This window comes from Austrofundulus limnaeus, unplaced genomic scaffold, assembly GCF_001266775.1.
Source record: "Austrofundulus limnaeus strain Quisiro unplaced genomic scaffold, Austrofundulus_limnaeus-1.0 Scaffold0, whole genome shotgun sequence".
NCBI classification, from domain to species: domain Eukaryota; kingdom Metazoa; phylum Chordata; class Actinopteri; order Cyprinodontiformes; family Rivulidae; genus Austrofundulus; species Austrofundulus limnaeus.
In genome coordinates, this window is record NW_013952402.1 from 53,213 (window position 1) to 72,929 (window position 19,717).

The window sequence follows — 19,717 nt, forward strand, 5'->3', positions numbered from 1 at the left end:
GTGTGTGTGTGTGTGTGTATATATATACTAAAATGCTTCTATATTTTTATAACCATACTATACAAGCTGTGTGTATTCAGATTTTCTGCCAGTAAATTAGATTTCTTTAAGTAGCTTCCCTTTTTATTGTCTTGTTTTTTTATGGGTTTTTTTAAGCATTTAGGGTGGTTTGTGTATTTGTTTTTCTTCACATTTTGCACGCAGCTTGTTAGACTTCATTGTTTACTGCAGCCGTTGTGTTTGTTGTGGTGCAGTTTGCCGTTGATGGTTAACAGTGGGAAGATTAAGCGGTCTGTGCTGGATACAAAACAGCCTGATCCATATTCCAGAGCAGTGGCCGGCCATGCAAATTTTTTTTCCTGAGCTTCTCGTGAGGCGMTGTGAGGCTGTGAAATGCATGCAGATGTTTTGTGTCCCCGCGCTGCAGCACTCTTTGTGGAGACGCTGCCTTCATGTCTGACTCAGTTTAAATCTTCTCTGTGCCGCTCAGCTTTTTTTAATCACTATGTTCATTAGCAAATGGACAATGGGACAGCTTTAATTAACTATTGTTAGTCAGAACTCGCTGCTGCTGCTGCTGCTGCTGCTGCTGCTGCTGCTGCTGCTGCTGCTGCTGCTGCGTTCAGTGTCTAGTTTAATCACTCGGATTGTAACTAACTCATGACGGCCTCTGTTTGCTGCTGTTTGAGAGTTAAAGATTCAGATTGTTCACAGACAGACATCACACTGCTAATTGTTGAAAAAATATGTGTAAATACCTACAAAGGTAGATGGTTGATTCAAAGAGTAATCAAGTTATTTTTATTGAGTCTATAAAGATGCAAATTTTAATAGAATGAAAACATCAAGGTTACCTCCTCATTAAAACATCAAAACAATGTAATACTCTCTAAAGRTCTCTTGGCTTTGAGAAAACTTCACTCTGTCAAACTCAGTTGGACTCCTTATGGCTCAAAGATGATCCTTTTTGAATTCACAGTCATGAGGTCAGAGGTCAAGGTCACAGTGAACCCTATGTGGAAACCTTTTTCTGACCATTTCTCTCTGCCATTTTTCGAAAGGACAACTAAAAATTTTGGCAKACAACTAGATTTTGTCAACAGGTTGTTAGCTGGACAACCTGAAAAAAATCCTTACGTCTGCCCCTGATAAGGCACGTGACGCTTGACATCAATGAGGCAAGAACATAAAAGAAGCAATGGCAATACCTATTGTAGAAATATGTGTCTCAAAAAATGGCATCATCATGGCAGTGCAGACAGCAAACACTCACTGAAGCTGGATTTATACATTTATACATGAGGTATTCTGGTATATAATGTACGTTGTCTGTTTTTAAATGATTTCCAAAATATCAATTCTTTATTGATTGCAGTGTTTCTTCTCTATTTTGGCTCTTAGTGTGTGCTCWGGTCATAAATTTCACCCTTTACCGGTGACATGTTTTGCTTTTACTTGTTTTAGAGAGCTGAAACATCCCGCAGTGAGTCATTTTCCTTCATTGTGAGGCTGCCAGCTCTAAAGGTGACTCTGACGTGTTGCATGTAAATCTCTGTCTGTCCCGTCTCCAGTTCTGGGTGCCAACAGCCCTTCTGCTGCTGCTTCATGAATGTTGAACAGGGAGGAAAGTGTACGATTTCGAGTGATGAATTATCCCSTTCCACTCAGCTTTGTTTCCTCTATACATTTGCGGCTGAGGTTGATCTCTTTGTTTCTACAAAACAACCGAATTTATAATCAGATCGGAGAAACAAGGAGGCTATGGCAGTCATCATTTTCTTCATTTCCARTAACTTTATTTTCAAATGGGCTGTAGGCTGTGTTGTGTTTAGAGGAGAACCTCTAATTTCTTTTTTTTTTTTCATGAATATCCACAATCTTCCAAAATGTCTGCCTATTTACATTGAAATTACTTGTTTTATCAATGAAATTGTCTCACATTTAACCATAACACAGATGTCAGACCCTTCAGCAKCTTCTCCATGGAGGCATCTAACTGGCAGCAGTCAAACAAGCAAAGTCCTAAAGAAGTATCTTATGGTACAAAAGGAACCTTGTTCTCTGCAGTGCCATGGTTTCTTCATTTATTTTCTTAACATGTCAAGTTTTCCAAGATGCCTTGAAATATCTGTTGTCACTGGCAATGCATGCCTATCATAACGTGACCTATCCATCCTCCAGCACACTCTAAACACACACATAAAACAAGTCACAGTTGTGACGTCAGTTTTTTGACTCCAAGGAAACGCATGTTGATGGAACAATTTACTTGAACTGGTTTCACATTTATATAAAATACAAAGTGTTAAAGCGCACAAACTGTGATTCTGTATAACCTTTTGTGTGTAGACCAAAAACCTGCCAGTAGCTATTGTTTGTCTTTTGTCATTGTATTCCACAATTCTTTTTAACTCCCTGTTCGTGACCACAGTGTTACAATAACTTTGATACAAAGTAGCATATATGGTTTATAAATTAACCATAACTTTCTGTTTTACTGTTTATATTGGTGTTGGATTAAAGAGGACAGATCAGGCAAAAAACCCCTTTTTAACCATTAAATACGTTTTGTTTTGTTCTTGGAGTCTCTAAGAGTGCAGAAAAGTTTAAATTAGTCTCTCCTGGTACTGCATAGATATGTATATTCTKTTTAGGTCATATTTTTCGACTCTTGTAGTTTTCTCTATTTTCTATGACATTTTCTGAACTGTTATGTCTTAGTATTTGTAACGGAACTGCTAAATAATGTCTGGACTTGCCAACTACAGTTTGGTGGCCTTCATTCTCCTCTGGCTCTGGGTCAGACTTTGGCTTTTTGCCTTGGCACCATTGGTCTGTAATGGTCCAGATGACTTAATTTGTTCTTTTTTAAGTTTTTTTTCCTGATTCTTCAGCAAAGGTTTGATAAATAAACATTTTTGTTTTTTATTTTCACGAGCTGTTTGTTTCTTACGCTGCTGAGTATTTTTTTAATAGAGATTTATCATATTAAAAGCATTCTTAAACCACTCTCCCCCTGGTGTTTTTTCTCAGTGCTGAGATGCCAGCCTGTATTGTCAGAGCAGAGGAACCTGGCTATCCAGTTCCACCTGGAGTGTGCCTACACCAGTCTGACCTACTATGAGTACCAGCCAGCCAAGAACCATATCAAAAAGGCCCAGGAGCTCTCTGGGCTCAGCATCAACATGACTGGTAAGTAACRTACTTTGTGCTAATTGGTGCAACCTGCTAACATTTAGGAATGATGGGGTTGTTTTGGTGAAATTCAGTCTTCTAATATTTATATAAAATGATTTTAAAGGATATTTAAACTCAATGAGGCTGAACTGTTTGACTAAATGAGGTGATTTCATGCTTGTAATCCAGGTGCTCTTGGCAAGCGCACTCGTTTCCAGCAGACGTTCTTGGCTCAGCTCATCCTTGAGGTCAAAAGAGAGCAGGAGGATCAGAGGGTCGATGAGGCCAGTCCCACCCCATCACCRCAGACCAGCCTACCTAAAGTAGGAAAATATTTTCACATCTCAGTTTATAATGTTGGTTGGTTGTTTTGCAGCAGGTTGACTAAGTATTGTCTTTAAAACTGATTTTACTTTTTTAAACTCTAGCTGGTCAATATGCCATCGTAGCATAGCGTCATAGTGTCAAATGTTGAAAGAAATCCATAACTACATTTAAAAAAGGTAAGTATCCAGACAAAATGGTTCAGTTTGGATGTCTTAAGTGCAAGCTAGCATTAGGTATAAAAATAATTTGATTAGCAAGGAGTTGTGACATGTAGAACAAGCACCAGAGGACACAACTATATAATAAAGATATCATGAGTGATGCAGTGTTGTCAGGCTGTTGCTGGTGCATCTAGCAGTTAGTCAGAACAGTGAGTGAAGGCCAGCAGACCCAGCCAGCACTACCTGCAATTGATGGCATTTGATAGGGGTCACAGGGTCTGCTGGCACGGGGCATGTCGGCCATGTCGAGGTCCAGCATGTGGGGTGTACAGATGTYACAGTGATCTGATAATAAAACCAAAGTGTACATGAGAGCACTAACACATGCCATGAAGGTTCTGGTTGGACTAGACACACTACATCAAAGGCGGAATGTCATAGTGTGTCAAGTCTTAACACAAGAAACTCAAGTGCATGCCAGCCAGAGACAGGTATAGGACTCTACAAAACCCTGTGTATCCCAYAGCAAGTCACAAAGATTGTTTCAGCCAAGATATGGGTTCATCCTTCCAYGTGTAGGCTGCCATTAACACCATTGACCATTAACTATTGACCATAGGCCTGGGCGATAAACCGAAAAATAACCGATATCGACGTTTGTGACAATAACCGACGTCATTTTGCCCATGTCGGTATTTTCTGTAAAAAGAGGAAAAGAGAAACCTGCTTGTTTTTTGTTGTGGTCTCGTAGATGCTGCTTTCAACAAATCAAACAAACCCCACAGCTTTATCCAATCAGAGCAGAGCAGTGCGGGTCTTTCTGATGTTGATGCAGCAGTCTGCAGGATAAACACCGGTCAGCCTGCAGCYCCTGTCCTGAGTGAGCAAACCCCRTCCTGCACACGAGCTACCCGAGAAGTTGGTATCTAAAATCTAACGCACTATAAGTTTATTTGTTCAGAGTGYCGTTATCGAACAGATTATGTCCAACTTTGCTCACGTGACCAAACTCCTCTCCTCGACAGCRCTTAACRGGAGCACGCTGAGGTGCACACAAGCTGAGTTGTTCTGTGAGAGCTGCTGTTTCAGTTCTTCTAATGAAACAATATTAACTCTAACAGATGAACATTTGTTTGTCCCATATTATAGAAAAGTCGAGTCTCCACTTACCGTTACCCCCCCCCCAAAAAATGAAAAAGAAAAAATCCCACTATGTAGTTTATCATATCTACAAATTTCATTCTTCACAATATAGCTTGCTTATATTTAGAACCATACTGTGACTGAACTGCTTTGTGATTCAATAAATGATCAAATATGGAGACTAAATAGTAATAAATGATTACATGAGCTCTCTAAATAATTTCATCTTTTTGAAATAAATAGTTATTTTAATAGAGAAATCAAGTCAGTCTAACACGTAAAAAGATGTATTTAAGTTATTTTGTGCAGTGCAGAAGACATATTTGGTATGTTTTTTAAATAAAATTATAATACATAATGTGTTTGTTTGCACTGAAAAGTTATGGAGATGGTTAAACATTTGTATGACTATATCTGTCTCGAGTCTTGCCAAAAATGTTTTTTAGTAAATATATTAAAAACACTAAAATGACAAATATAAACTACAGAAAAGCTGTTCAAAATCTTAACTGTGAACTTTGACTAAGAACATGGACACAGTGTATAGTGTTATGACTAGACTATGCCGTGTACTTGTGTGTGGTGGTAAGAGTTGTCGTGCATTTATCGTTATCGGGCTAAACTGGTCAATATATCGCAATATTGATTTTAGGCCATATCGCCCAGCCCTACCATTTTCTCGGCACACATAGCCTTGTGAGGACCCACTGTTCCTTATGGGGACAAAAATCAAAAGGAAAAAAAGGAGGACCTATACAATTTTTTTCCTTATGGGGACAAACCCTTGGTTCACATTGGGGGAAATCCCGTTGGTGGGTCAGGGGTTAGGTTTAGGACAAGGGTGTGAATTGAGTTTAGGTTAGGTTTAGAGTAAGCGGTCAGAGTTAGGCTATAGAGATGACCAGTAAATGAATGGAAGTCAATGCATAGTCCCCACRAGGATWGAAGAACAAATGTGTGTGCATGCTTGTTCTGTGTATAGAGGACCAATCCTAATCCTGTTAATCTTGAGGTCCTCCCATGGCCAGCCACATCCACCATTTTTTTTCCAAATCAGATACTCAGACGTCAACTCTGACCAGAGCTGATCAGTCAGAGCTCAATGACTAGTCCAATCCAGACCCAAGGGAGTGCCACACCCCACTGACATGAGACCAACAGTGTGTTCATACTACCAACTGCGCTCCATTTGGTCTAACATTATAGAGTCTGTTACTCATTGAATCTCCTTTATGTAGCTGTAAATTTCATGGGTTTGGACACATCTGTGCCATTTTTAATAAAAACAAAACAAAAACCACTCAATCAAGAGTTGTTCTTATTGATGTCAAACCACATTAATAGTTTATCCAAATCACAAGAAAGCAGAAGGATTTTGTTTATTCACTTCCTCACACGAATTACTCAGTTCAGAGTTTGAGGTCCTTATATTTGGGTAAACAGCTGCAATTTTTTCCAACTTCCTGCTTTGTTGTGGTGCCTGATGGACAAACTCATCCTGATTTGGATACAAACAACCAATTTTAAAACTAGTTAACTTTTTACCAGTCAACATCACAGTCAACAACAGATGTTCTATTTTTAGTGCTTTGTTTTTGTTCTACAACTTCAGCTGATTTTCTAATGTAGCATWAGCATTTGAAATCCTTTGCTGTGAATGAACATGTAAAAAGGATTTTGGTGTTGGATTACTAGGAACGTTAAGACTGGCCAGACACATAGTTAGGGGAAAAAAAGAAAAACGGGCAAAAATAACCTGATTGTCCATAAAAGACAGCAGTTATAGATGATCACAGGATCTTTTCTGGAATAAAAAAAACAACTACATCCAGCCAAGTTATAAAATACTCCCAGAGGGCTTTTGMTTATTGAAGTCTACCTTAAAGGGAACACTTCTCAAAATCAAAAACACAAGCCTCAAAAACAAAAAGGTTGAGTTAAGCTATATAAAAAAGCCAAAGCAGACAGAGAGCCTTCTTTGAAGTAAGAACACAAAGATCCAGCTGCATGAGAAACCTTGGAAAGATGCCTGATCAAAAACATACAACATGGTCTGTGAAAGTGGTGACTTGAAACTTGGCTGAATGTARCAAAGCTGATTAGATGAAACATCCCAGTACAGAAGGGTCGCATTCGTCAGTGGTGGAGTCAGTCACCTGATCTCAGTCAGATGACATAAAGCCAAAACAATGGGATRTATTGAAGAAATGTTGAGCTGCATCACCGGAACATTTGCTTTATGTGTTTCAATTATGACTGTGGAACATTATTCTGATTTTTAAAGAGGAAAAGAGCATGTGTTTAATARGGGTGTAAGAAAATATCAATACACTGAAATATCACRATATTTCTTTTCCTTATATTGTATTTATTCTCAAAAGCACTATATTGCTTTTTAACTAAGGCTTAATAGATGGGTGTTGTAACAAGAAATRTGAAAAACAAATGCAGTTCTTGTGGTTAAGTGTTTTTCTGATTGCATAAAAATAATGAGAATTTTATCAGATTTCATGCATGTAATGCATTGTGCGCTCTTTGGAGTAAAAAAAAKGCAATATACTGCCTTGCTTACCCCCAATTTGGGTGTGTTTGTATTGTGAAGGTTGGAGAAGTGCGTGGCGAATCACAATGTAAATTGGAGGTTACAGTGTTACAGTATACACTGCCTGGTAGGGCTGCACAATATATCACAAATGTATCATCATTGCAATATCAATGTGTGCAATATTTATATCGCAAAGGACTGTTTGGAGTGCAATAATTGTTAATTATCTACTTGGAGAGTTTGAAGTTGTATTTTTCATGCTAATGCAATATTTAGCAAGTAGGACAGAGTCTCATGGTAGCAAAAGCTCACACCAGACACAAGTGACTTTGCCACAGAGTAGGACGTAAAGATTAGAAAGTGAGGAAAGAAAAAGAAATGACATATTGCACCTGATATCGTCATCGCAATATTTACAGATATTATCGCCATTGCAAGATTCTTTAATATYGTGCAGCCCTACTGCCTCGCCAAAAAAAGTMGCCACCAAAAAAAAGGTCACACACCCTCATATTACATTGGACCACTTTTAGCTTTGATTACAGCACACATTCGYTGTGGYTTKTTTCAATAAGCTTCCTATACCTGACCAACTGCATCAACCCCAGATCATAGCGCACGCGCTATGATGCAGTTTACTTGGCAACTGAAAAAACATTTCCTCAAAGGTACTTTGAAACTGAAAAGAGCTTCACTGAGTGAGCAGTAGTGTTGAGAGCAGCAGACAGTTTAAGTTTCACTTTCACTTTGCTTTGTTACTGCTGAGAGCCTGCAGGAGTCATGGGCGGGGTGTGTGGTGTGGAGGGTGGGGAGGTGTGCTCCGTGATGAGGAAGTTTGGCTTGGAGACTCATCCCAGGGGCGTTTCTGGTCCCTACCTGTCGTTTTGCTCCTCAGCATGGCTGCCTAAAAACACTGCAGGATTTCTCAAACATGCATGAATGATTCAAAGCAAGGCTTTGGGCATGTTTTTGAGAGTATAACATTATAACGTGATATAAAACTCAAAAAAGTTGATTTTACATGATATTGCCCCTTTAAGAAATGAGAAGCAACTCATTGCACCAGCTGGGATTAAATAACTTGTCAGCTGAAAGATAATCACCCATGCAGTAATTATCCAACAGGAGGCCAGTGCCCATTTCCTTAGTTAAATCCAGGTGTTTTTTTTTTTTTTTTTGGGCCAGGCAGTGTATCGCAATACATCAAATCATAACCTGTGTCAGGATATRTATCATTTCCCCCCAAATTCTTGCCAATGCATGGCCCTACTGTTTAAGGACAATTTGAGAACCTCACATTTAAAAGAACAATCCAAAAGAAGCAAAACAAGTATAGCACGAGGAGCTTAGAAAAACATGCTGAAAAGAACACTGATCTGAGCTCCAGTCTGTCCATGGGTTCAGGAGAATGACTGAGAACCTCTACTAGATTGTGATGAAGGGTTCATGGATCAATAAGCTCATTCACGAGGACTTGAACCATCATTGCTCAGAACCCAGTGAAGTTTGAGTCTGTGAGGAAGAGGAGGTCACTCAACAGACAATCCATCACACTCCCCCTCACGGAGGTCRTTCTTCAACAAACTCATTGAGTGCTGCTGTCTGGATAGATGCTTTAAGAAATCAGTCCTGCTGTTCACCATGAAAACAACAGTTCACCCTCTCACTGTCAATTACTACAATTAAATGTACTTTATTTTGTGAGTAAACAGAACCTGGTAAAGACCAAAAATCCTAGAATTGAAAGAGGGTAGACTTTCTTTTTCCCATGGCTGTATGTAGCTTCATTGTTTTCCTTTCCTTTTTGTTGACAGGATTACCATCTGGGTGATGACACAGTGTTGGATCAGATCAATTTAGCCGAGCCGGATCAGTACCAGCTGCCTGACCTGAGTGCTGAGGAGCAGGCCCTTATCCTGGGCATCTGGTAAGTCCTCTACCCCTGAGCTCATAAAGTCCTCTTCCTGCACTCGTGTGAAAGATCCACCAGTGTGTTAAGCTCCTCTCCCAGTGACCTGACCTCCAGTAAGAAGTTAACAACTTGAGGTTATCCGTTTGTAACATGCCAGGAGAGAATTCATTCTGAGCCTTAAGACTGAAACCGCTTCCCAGCCTCCTGCACATCAATTTAGAGCTAATGAGCCACTCAGCTCAGTCTGCCGTAGGATGGATTTATTCCATATTCATAACTTCATTTGCCTTATGTCACTCTGACTTTGCTTAAAACTTTGAAAATGGTGGCTGCCATCAACTGTTTCATTTTTGCTGCCTTAACATTCATTTTTTCAATGCRCATTTGAACAACTTTAAAGGGGTTGTTTTTGGTCTGTTTTTTGTATATTTAGTACAAWAAATTTGTATACACAAAAGTCATCAGTAGAGTCATTTGATTACAATAATTATTGCACTAAAATTTCTCGAAGGAAAACATGTCACCTTCTGACTTTCAAAGTGTTTTTAACAAAGATWATCTTTCTGTCTTGAAAAATGACAGTGTTACGGATGTTCTGGTCTAATTTTAAAAATAATAGAACCTTCACATTCATTAGCACTCAGAATATGCGATACAGTTGACTCTCAGCAACTACCATGAGGTTTGAAACCACGGGTGTCCCGATACCAGTTTTGTTTAAGTCAAGTATGAGTACGGGTGCTTCAGTTTGGGTACTCGCCAATACCRTGCACTGATATTGAGTACTTACTGAGTTAGAACCTAAACATTACACAGTGACTTTAAAAATGCATTTCTTTTATTTAGAACAACGTGCGTCTCCTTTCTTATAGGTCTACAGCCCTTCTGACCATATCAAATCAAACATACAGCATGATATGTACTGCTGCAAAATTTTAAAATTAAAAAATAAATAAATAAAAAAAAATTTTCAACTTGCGTAATTTTGTTTAACATGGAACTGACAAACTTCCACTTGAAATGTAAACTGTAACACATTTAATGGAGTATTGAATCCATTATCAATACCAGTTCCAGCTATTGGGGTGTTTTGAATGAGTACAAGTACTTGTAAAAATTCTGGTATTGGGTCTAATACCAGTATCAGTATCAGGACACCATTAGCTTTAACAGTATAGGTAAAACTGGCAGAGTTAGTTGTTTTTGATTTTTGCTAAGATTGATTAGTCCTGGCAGCCATCCTAAATTAGGTTRACTTCAAAATTTATTTGGTTATAGATATACATTATTATTTTATAGTAGTTGGATTTGAATGGTTAAATATTTTTCTGACAGGCAGAAAAATGAACACACCCACAGAGACACACTTACACAATCAGCTACCTTTCATGGCGAAGGGGAATAATGACATTGTAAACTTTGCTGTAGTAAAAAGAGCCAAGTTGGAAACAATACTGTGCCAACAGAACACAGCAGTTCAAATGAAAGAAAAGGGGAAAAGGAGATAAATCTGTTGATGAAGAGGTGGAAACATGAGCTTAGCTGGGCTCATCTGTAGGCTGATCCAACCATACTCTCTGTGGTTCAGTTGGATTGTGGGTAGCACAGGCTCCAGACTCCAGTGTTTTTTCCGCCTCATAAATTATCCTTTTACATTACTGTTTTTCCTGCCTTTTATTTCTCTATCCCGGTAATTGGATTTAGTCTGTGTGCTAAAACGAGGTGGGTTGTACATCATGTTGTCTGACCTTGTTTAAAAGTAGAGAAGTGATTTGAAACTGGCACAAACATCTTTTTTTTGTAACTCAATACCTCTGTGATGTCCTGCCATCAAGATGTCAGACTTTAGATGGTCAGTGTGTGCACAGCTGGCATCTATTAGCTACATAACTGCTCAACTAATGTATTTATGATGCACAAAAAGCATAGGTTTTTGTGAGAGAAGATTTTTTTTAGAAACTGTTACTCTGCTCTGGCTAAATGTGTATGCTTGCTTATTGCAGTATATTTCATGTGCAACACATAATTTTTTAATGTGTTTTTCTTTATATCTTCCTCTTATTTATTTCATATTTCTTATTGTGTGAAATTTTTTAAACATTCAGTTTTTTTTCATGTCTTTGTTTATTTCAAGTGACTTCCGTATGTTTTTCACTAACACAATATTAATGCGTTAACGTGCCCAGCATTAGTTTAAACACATTTCATCTAGTCTCTGAGTAGGCAAACATGTCACTGACCATGAGCAGTAAAATGGAAAAGTTCTATTCAACTCGGCTGGGATTTACCAATGAACTGCAAGGTTTTTGCAGCTGCAAGTTACTTGCCGTCTCTTACGAGTAACTCAAAATTGTTCTCAGGACAAAAAACAGGAGGAGGAGAAATTTGTTGCACTGCTGCCTTCACCTGAGAAACAGTGCCATATCAGYAATGGTATAATTCATCTACCCTTCTTGTGATGAGTGCATTGTTTCCTCTACCATTCAACAAGGAGGACGGTCTGCCCTCCCAACAGAACTGTCCGCCCTCTCTATAGACCCCMCCACCACCAACTGACAAAAGCTTCATTACTTCAGGGAACAGAGATTAAAGCCCCTTCTCCACATGCATWTTTTAAGCGGTTCTCATTAATTTAGCATYGGCCAAATGTGTCTCCATTTTAGACAAACTGGCCGCCCATGGTTACACGYGCACTTATAAAAAAGAGTCGGACTACCAGACGCTGACCGTCCGCCCACAATCACTTTCACAGAGTGATGGACACACAGCCAAGGAAACACACACATCTGAGCAGAACTGAACAGACGAACAGATTAGAGCAAGTCTTAACAATGAAGGAGCAACCTAGCAGTATGAACACAGCACCCCACTCCCCTCTACCACCACCACCAATGGCATTATTAACCTTTATGCTCTGCTTCACCTCCACCGCCCTCCCAAGGCCAGCAAAGTAGGGGAAAGAGTGTTAGATATTGTTGCATCTACAAATAATTTGACATAAAATTGTGARAAATCACATTGTTCCTTTACATTCAGAATACAAAACCTTATGATTATAAAAAAAAAATTTCAGCATGTGGTTTGTGCTAGCAATATGAGTCACAATGAGGAATTATTAATATTTCAAATTCTCCATCTCAAAAGCTTCAAAAGATACATAGTTTGTCAAAATTTGGTGACTTATCACCTAACCTATCACCAAGCTAGTTTTGTTTACAAGAATGCCAGTTTATTAAACTTATTTTTATTCTATTAGTGATGTCTGTGCAACTATCAGCCCTATTTTAACAGAGGAATCTGCAAGTTTTATGACAACTTCAAACATTATACTGAGCGATGTGGCAGCACTATGGCAGCTGACAGAGAAATACACTGAATTTCAAAATAAAATAAAACTGAAAACAGAAGAGCTGACAGAGAAATACACTAAATTTCAAAATAAARTAAAACTGCAAGCAGAAGAGCGATYCATAGTTTTAGTATGTACAGGAACAGTGGATGCTGGCCCGTCTCTCCATATYCCTGTCCACTCTGAGGGAGATACACATCCTCCTACAGGCTCCCTTGAAAGCCAGGTACACACCGGATGTGTTTTGAGCAGCCAGTTTACATGCAGAGTCTATGGTGGACACATGTCTAGGGGCAGTGCGGCATGTCTAGGCTATTTAGCGCGGCACGCAGAGTAGCAGTAGGTGCAGTAGAGCATTTTCCGTGCATGCGGCACGTCCAAAGCAGCTGCTGCTCGAGTTCAAAAAATTGAACTTTTGCTGCTCGATGCACCACGTCAACCAATCAGAGAGACTCATCTTTCCACATCACGATTTCCTGAATATTGTCCACTAACCTGAAACAGACGGACAGGTGGTCATTAGCTGAAATAGTAGTCAGTAGTTGGTGTTCTGACTGGAGATACTGTATCAGCACTGATGCGGGTCAGCAGCTCGTTAAACTGACCGCGGTGCTCAACTGGGTTTGGGACAAAAAATAATTTGTCAGCTCACTGAACAGACTGCCTCTATATTACTGTATCTGGTGAATTAATTATCTGCTGTGCGCAACTTTAACTTGCTTTCAGTAAATACAGCAAAGCCATTTTCTTTATTTTCACTTTTATTTAATCCGCCATTAAGACAGACCGGAAAATAACCACGACGCTCCTCCCATTCAGATGCGCGTCTAGTCTCTGTCCCAGTCTGAACGTAATGCATCCAACTTGAGGCATTGGGCGCATTTTGCTGCTCAAAACGCATTTGGTGTGAACCCAGCTGAAGGCCTCATTAGCTCTGACAATATCAGAGGCAAAGTGAGACAATATGCCACTCCCATACATAGAATCTTTGTACCTACTGATATTTGTACTACTTCTAAATACACTGCCTGGCCAAAAAAAAAAAAAAAACTTGCCACAAAAAAAAGGATCACACACACTGATATTTTGTTGGACTGCCCTTAGCTTTGATTATGGGTGTGTTTACTGTGGCATTGTTCTGATAATCTTCTGCAAAGTCACAAGATTTATTTCCATCCAGTGTTGCATTTTTTTTTTCACCAAGATCCTTGCATTGATGATGGTCCAGTCTGACCACTGTGCAAAGCCTTCTCCTGCACATCCCAAAGATTCTCAATGGACTCTGTAGAGCCTATCCATGTGTGAAAATGATGTCTCATGCTCCCTGAACCATTCTTTCACAATTCCAGCCCCATGAATCCTGACATAGTCATCTTGGAATATGGCCGTGCCATCAGAGAAGAAAAAAATCCATTGATGGAATAACCTGGTCATTCAGTATATTCAGGTAGTCCAAGTAGGGGTYTCTGCAGAAAGTGTTGTCCTGTGGACGGAGACGGCCCAAATCGTCATTGGCCAAGGTCTTAATGTGGGCGGAGATGGCCCTACGCGTGATTGGCGGATGTCTTGATGTGGGCAGAGATGGCCCGAGACGTGATTGGTCGGATTGACGGTGGGTTTGAGGCTGGAGGCAGCAGGGGGTAGCTTGGTCGAGTCGGGCAGGAAGTAACGTTTTTTTTAGATTAATTTTAGTCATAACTTGAGAAAGGAAAATGCTATCTGCACGAAATTTGAACGTCATACATGTGAAAGTATGTGTAACAATATGGCTCAGTCAAAACACCCCTAACCAGCCTGTAAAAAATATTGATTTTTAGCAATCTTTTTACAGGCTGGTTAGGGATGTTTTAACCAAGCCATATTGTTACACATACTTTCACATGTATGACGTTCAAATTTCRTGCAGATAGCATTTTCCTTTCCCAAGTTATGACTATAATTAATCAAAAAACATGTTGCTTCCTGCCTGACTCGATCAAGCTACTCCCCGCTGTCCCCAGCCTCCTCAAGCCCCACCGTCAATCCGACCAATCACGTCTTGGACCATCACCGCCCACATCAAGACCTCAGCCAATCACGAGCAGAGACGTCTCCACCCACAGGACAAAACCTACTGCAGAGWCCCCTTACTTAGGTAATCAGCTGACCTCATTTTTTGAGCACAAACTGTTGCTGAACCTAGACCTGAACACCTGCAGCAACCCCACATCATAGACCAGTTAAATCCAGGTGGACGCTCTTTTTTTTTTTTTTGGCCGTGCAGTGTATGAGCCAAGCTTTGTGATGCTCAGCCCACAGCAACAAGGTATATGTCACTTTTGGCTAGTAATGCTCCAACAGTGACACCTCCAAGTTTGCCAAGTACAATAATCAGACACATTGAGTGTTGTCAGTGAATCTGAGCTTCAGTCTGTAACACATTACTACATGTTCTCTGTGTCTAGAATTTAAGGGCTCAAACGTTTTGCCAGAAACTCTTAGTTTTTGTTTTTTTTGGTGGAAGTAGATAGAAACCCCTAAAGGCCAGAGTTTATGAAAACAATATCTTAAACTCCAAAATCTCAAGAACACCATTTAGCAGACGATAAGTTAAATACTTGAGCACACAACTTTGCTTCCTGCAGATTGAGTGTGTCACTTCTGGAAAAGATAAACTTGATTTTTAGCTGAGGTTTCATCCAGGAAACAGGGTGACTTGCAGACCCCTGACTTTACTATAAAAGCACTTTGCCAGTTGGTGATGAATTTCTGTGGTGCTGCTGAGACCAGTTGGGTCAGGCAAAGGGCAATGGAGCAGTCAGTGTGACGGCTGCAAAATGATTGATGAGCAGCAGGTCTGCTTAAATTAAAGTTAGATCTGTGCACCTGCATGTTGGAAGCGTCAGACATGAGCCTGTCGTACCTCTGGAGTTCTCCCAAAAGCCAACCCATCACATTTATGTAATGGTAATATGAGATCTCATTTATTACTGCTGGATCGAGGAAGCCTTGAGAAAACACACTCTGTCTGTTGTATTTATCATTACCTCATTGATGAAAAGGTGAAGTAGGGCTGCRCGATATATGCGGTAGACAGTAGAAACGGTATGAAGTTGGCCTACGGTAGAAATTTACCATATACCATCATATCATCATTAYGTCATCGGACCTGTGTCAACAGGGCTGCGAGTGCAGAGACAACTGAGCAGCAGGAGTTYGAAATATAATGAAGAAATTCTAGCGCTTTAAAACATGTACAGTATAGAGAGGATAAATCCTCAAAATGTCCCACTCCCGCTGTAGGAAAAGTTACGCTGTGTATCTCTTCCTCCCTCTCCTCTCCTCTCACTGCACGTCGCGCTTTAACGCGCTCCTAAGCTTCAACAACTGTAGTTTTTCCACACCGAATTGTTGGAGAAAAAACTTGTTTTTTAAAGAAATGTTACTCACAGAGGTGATTAAAAAAAAGTCGTGGACATTAGTTCAGCCAGAAATCCATTTTACTAATGTAAAGTCGGCTTCTGCTCTGATGATGAAGATGAAGATGAGCGCGCAGCAGAGCAGTAGATAACAGACAGAAGCTCATTGTTTGGCAGGCAGATATTAAAGCAAAAATACTGGGTTTGATTAAGATTACAGTTCTCTGCAAAAAAATGCTCTAAAAATGACATTATCTTTACTTTAATGATAATTTTTTCTACTGCGATATATACCGTTACCGAGAAGGGGTACAGTTTATACCGTGATATGAATTTGAGGTCATACCACCCAGCCCTAGACTGAAKGTAAGTGGAAGGTGTTTTGCACCCGAATAATGTTTCTATCAGAAGAGTGGATGTCAATTTTTCTATTTATCTTGGATGTTCTTACCTAGACGATGTTCTGGATAAAATGGCCATTTTTTTCCTTTTTTAGACAGATCTCCTGTGACTCATTATATTAATGAGAGAAGATCCAAGACTTTATGCGATTTATTAGTTGTAGCTTAAACTTTCAGAGTTCCATGTTGGWGGATCAAGTTAATTCAGTTCTTAAAGGTCATTTTAACTTTGGGAATGTGACCTGATCTGACCAATCTGTTCTCCACCTGCTGATATGCTCTTCTTAGCAGCTTTTACATTGACATTTTTTTCTTTTTCTGCTAGTTGAAAACACTTTTTAGTAGGGGTGCACTGTGCTGATTTCCTCATTTTGAATTTGAAGCCTGCAACACATTCCAAAAAAGCTAGGACAGGGACATGTTTACCTCTGTGTTTCATCACCTTTCCTTTAACAACACTCAGTAAGTGTTTGTGAACTGAGGATAATAATTGTTGAAGCTTTGTAGGTGGAATTCTTTCCTATTTGTGCCTGATGTACAACTTCAGTTGCTCARCAGTCCAGGGTCTCAGTGCTCCACACATTTTCAATGGGAGCCAGGTCTGGACTGCAGGCAGGCCAGTCTRTGAAGCCACACTGTGGTAACATGTACAGAATGTGTCTTGGCATTGTCTTGCTGAAATAAGCAGGGATGTTCCTGTAAAAGACGTGGCTTGGATGGCAGCATACGTTGCTCCAAAACCTCTATGTAGCTTTCAGTATTATTGGTGTCTTCACAGATATGCAAGTTACCCATGCCACGGGCACTAATACKCCCCCATACCATCAGAGAGGCTGGCTTTTCATCTCTGCGCTAACAATCCTGACAGTCCTTTTCCTTTTTGGCTTGGAGGACACACCGTCCATGATTTCCAAAACACTTTGAAACGTGAGCTCGTCAGACCACAAGACACTTTTCCACTTTACGGCAGTCCATCTCCAATGAGCTCAGGTCCAGAGAAGCCTATAGCATTTTGTTAATATACTGTTTTCACGAAGAATAAAAGATACCAATGAKATTATGATGTCAGCTTGTAATTAAAACATATATTTATTATCATACTGTAGATGCCTTATTATGTGGCAAAGTGGAGGCATGTAGCGGGATGTAAACATTTTTTCAGCAAAGTGCCAGCTTTTTTCCTTTTAATATGAAGCCATTAGTTGCTTGGCCATTATTTAGTCTAATTTTAGTCTAGATGTTTTTTTTTTTCAACTCAAAAGTAATCACCTACAATAAAATCTAGCTAAATGTCTATACAAATCCAGCATAAAAGGGTTAGTAACCCCACTTTTTTATAAACATATGTGCTGTATATGTTGTGCTACTAAATAGWGTGTACATACAGTGTTTTGATAATAACCGATACTTTTTATAGTARCAGACCTGTATCAAACTAATACATTGAAACCATGGTGCTTTCTGTCACGTGATTACTTTCATTTAGAATTTTTATGTACTGTTACACAACAGTATTTATTTTTTGCCAAGTTTACGTTTTGTTATGATGAGGTTCCACCTCTTACCGTCTGTTGTCACCCTTTGACTTGCACAGCTTTTCATTGCCAAGTTTTTTTTTTCATTAATCACAATAATGATGAACTATATGTAGCTGTGTCAATATTATAAATCAAAATGTAGGGAGTTTTAGATTTCAACAAATGGATTTATTTAAATCACAAACCCAGTCTCATGTTCCCACTTTATCACGAGCAGATTAAAACTTTCTTCTGTCTTGTGCAAAAAAAAAATGTAATCAGAACAAATCTTTCCAGTAAAATTGGTTTTAGTTCATATGTCAGGATGATCAGTTTATCATGTGAAGGATTTGTCAGCAGTGCCTACGCAGGATCATCATGATTGGCCAAAACACAGATTAAGCAGAAAAAAGTCAAGTTCATTTATCAAACACACTCATAGACTCAGTCTGTAGAAAAAGAAAAACCCAGTATAATTACATTTCTGTCTCACAAGCCTCCCTGTGGATTTCCTTCTAGGTCTGAATCTTCCAGCAGACCTGTCGATGTTAATGTTATAACTAATAAAAGATTGGTCTTATGGGTATATATTTGAAGAAAGTTAGTAATTTGTAAACCTCTTCTGCTGTTGGAGCTGTATTAATGCTGTCATGTAGTGTCAAAAAGAAAAGGAATACTCAGGTGATGATGGTTTTTAATCTATAAAAACTTCAAATCTTTCAGTCTGAAAATAAGTTAGATGACATGTTTTAAAAGTTACCTGGAACTCTACTGATGGTTCATTTTTAAGAATTTCTATTTTATTTTATTGAATACTTCCCAAGGGAAACCATCACTGTTAAAAATGKTAGTTTTTTATGTGGTGATCACATCTTCACTTATTCTTTTGCATTAAAACCACAGCTCTTAAATGATCCCCCTCCTGTTCATCAGATTGGTGTTCTGTCATTTTAAGAAAATATTMTTTTAGCATGACCCCTCTTTATTGTGGTGGTCCTCAAGGCTAGTTTTTAAGTCCCATTCTTTTCTCATTATAAATGCGTCGGTTTGGTTTCATTTGCAGAAACTTTTTCGCAAGCAATCATTATTTTATTTATGATTCAGCTAACAAATATGTAACTGTTTAAGTTTTGGTAAACTCTCTGAAACATGCAAACTTGGATGGAGATAAACTTTTGTGGATGCAAAATTATATCAGGTTATGACTGATTGCAAAAGAACTTTTTTATATTTGTATACTTTGCATAGAAAGTGAGAAAATCTATATTTGGTTGATTGTTGTAACAATGCTTTTTGGCAATAAATCTTATACTATTAGAAAGCCTGTTATTTTCCCTTTTAAATGGAGCCACATTTGTAAGAAACGTATTTGTGGGATGAGCAGTAGAGCTGAGTATGTGGGTTGCATGCATGAAAAATTAGCCAAATACTCTTTGCCAAACAGTTTATTTTGCTGTTGCTTTTGACACTTGTTTTGAGATTCTGGTACCCCTCAGTGCTGCCAATCAGGTTCTTGGTATAAGATTTACTGTCAAGAAGCATTGTTACAACAAAGAGATAATCTACCAAACAATAATTTTCTTACTCATTGCTCTAAGTTTAGGAAAAGGTGTATTACAGCGACCTGCAAATAAAGACATTTCATTTTGACTGCCACATCCTAATTTCTTCATATCTTAACTTTGGAACTGGTTTGAGCAAGCACAGGCCATGAAACCTCTCTTCAGCAGATTCAGCAAAACAATTTAATCTGTACATTCTAATCCAGTGGTTCTTAACCTGGGTTC

The 19,717-nt window shown here is 39.1% G+C and overlaps 1 protein-coding gene across 1 annotated transcript in view; it reads left to right on the top strand.

Moving 5' to 3' along the window:
- LOC106513233 (tetratricopeptide repeat protein 27) overlaps positions 1–19,717 on the top strand; it is a gene marked incomplete at its 5' end in the record, with an annotated part of 90,006 nt that overhangs the window by 12,311 nt on the left and 57,978 nt on the right. Inside the window, 3 exon segments of the mRNA XM_014001989.1 lie at positions 3,034–3,192; positions 3,367–3,500; positions 9,168–9,280. Coding sequence (XP_013857443.1) covers positions 3,034–3,192; positions 3,367–3,500; positions 9,168–9,280 — 406 coding nt within the window.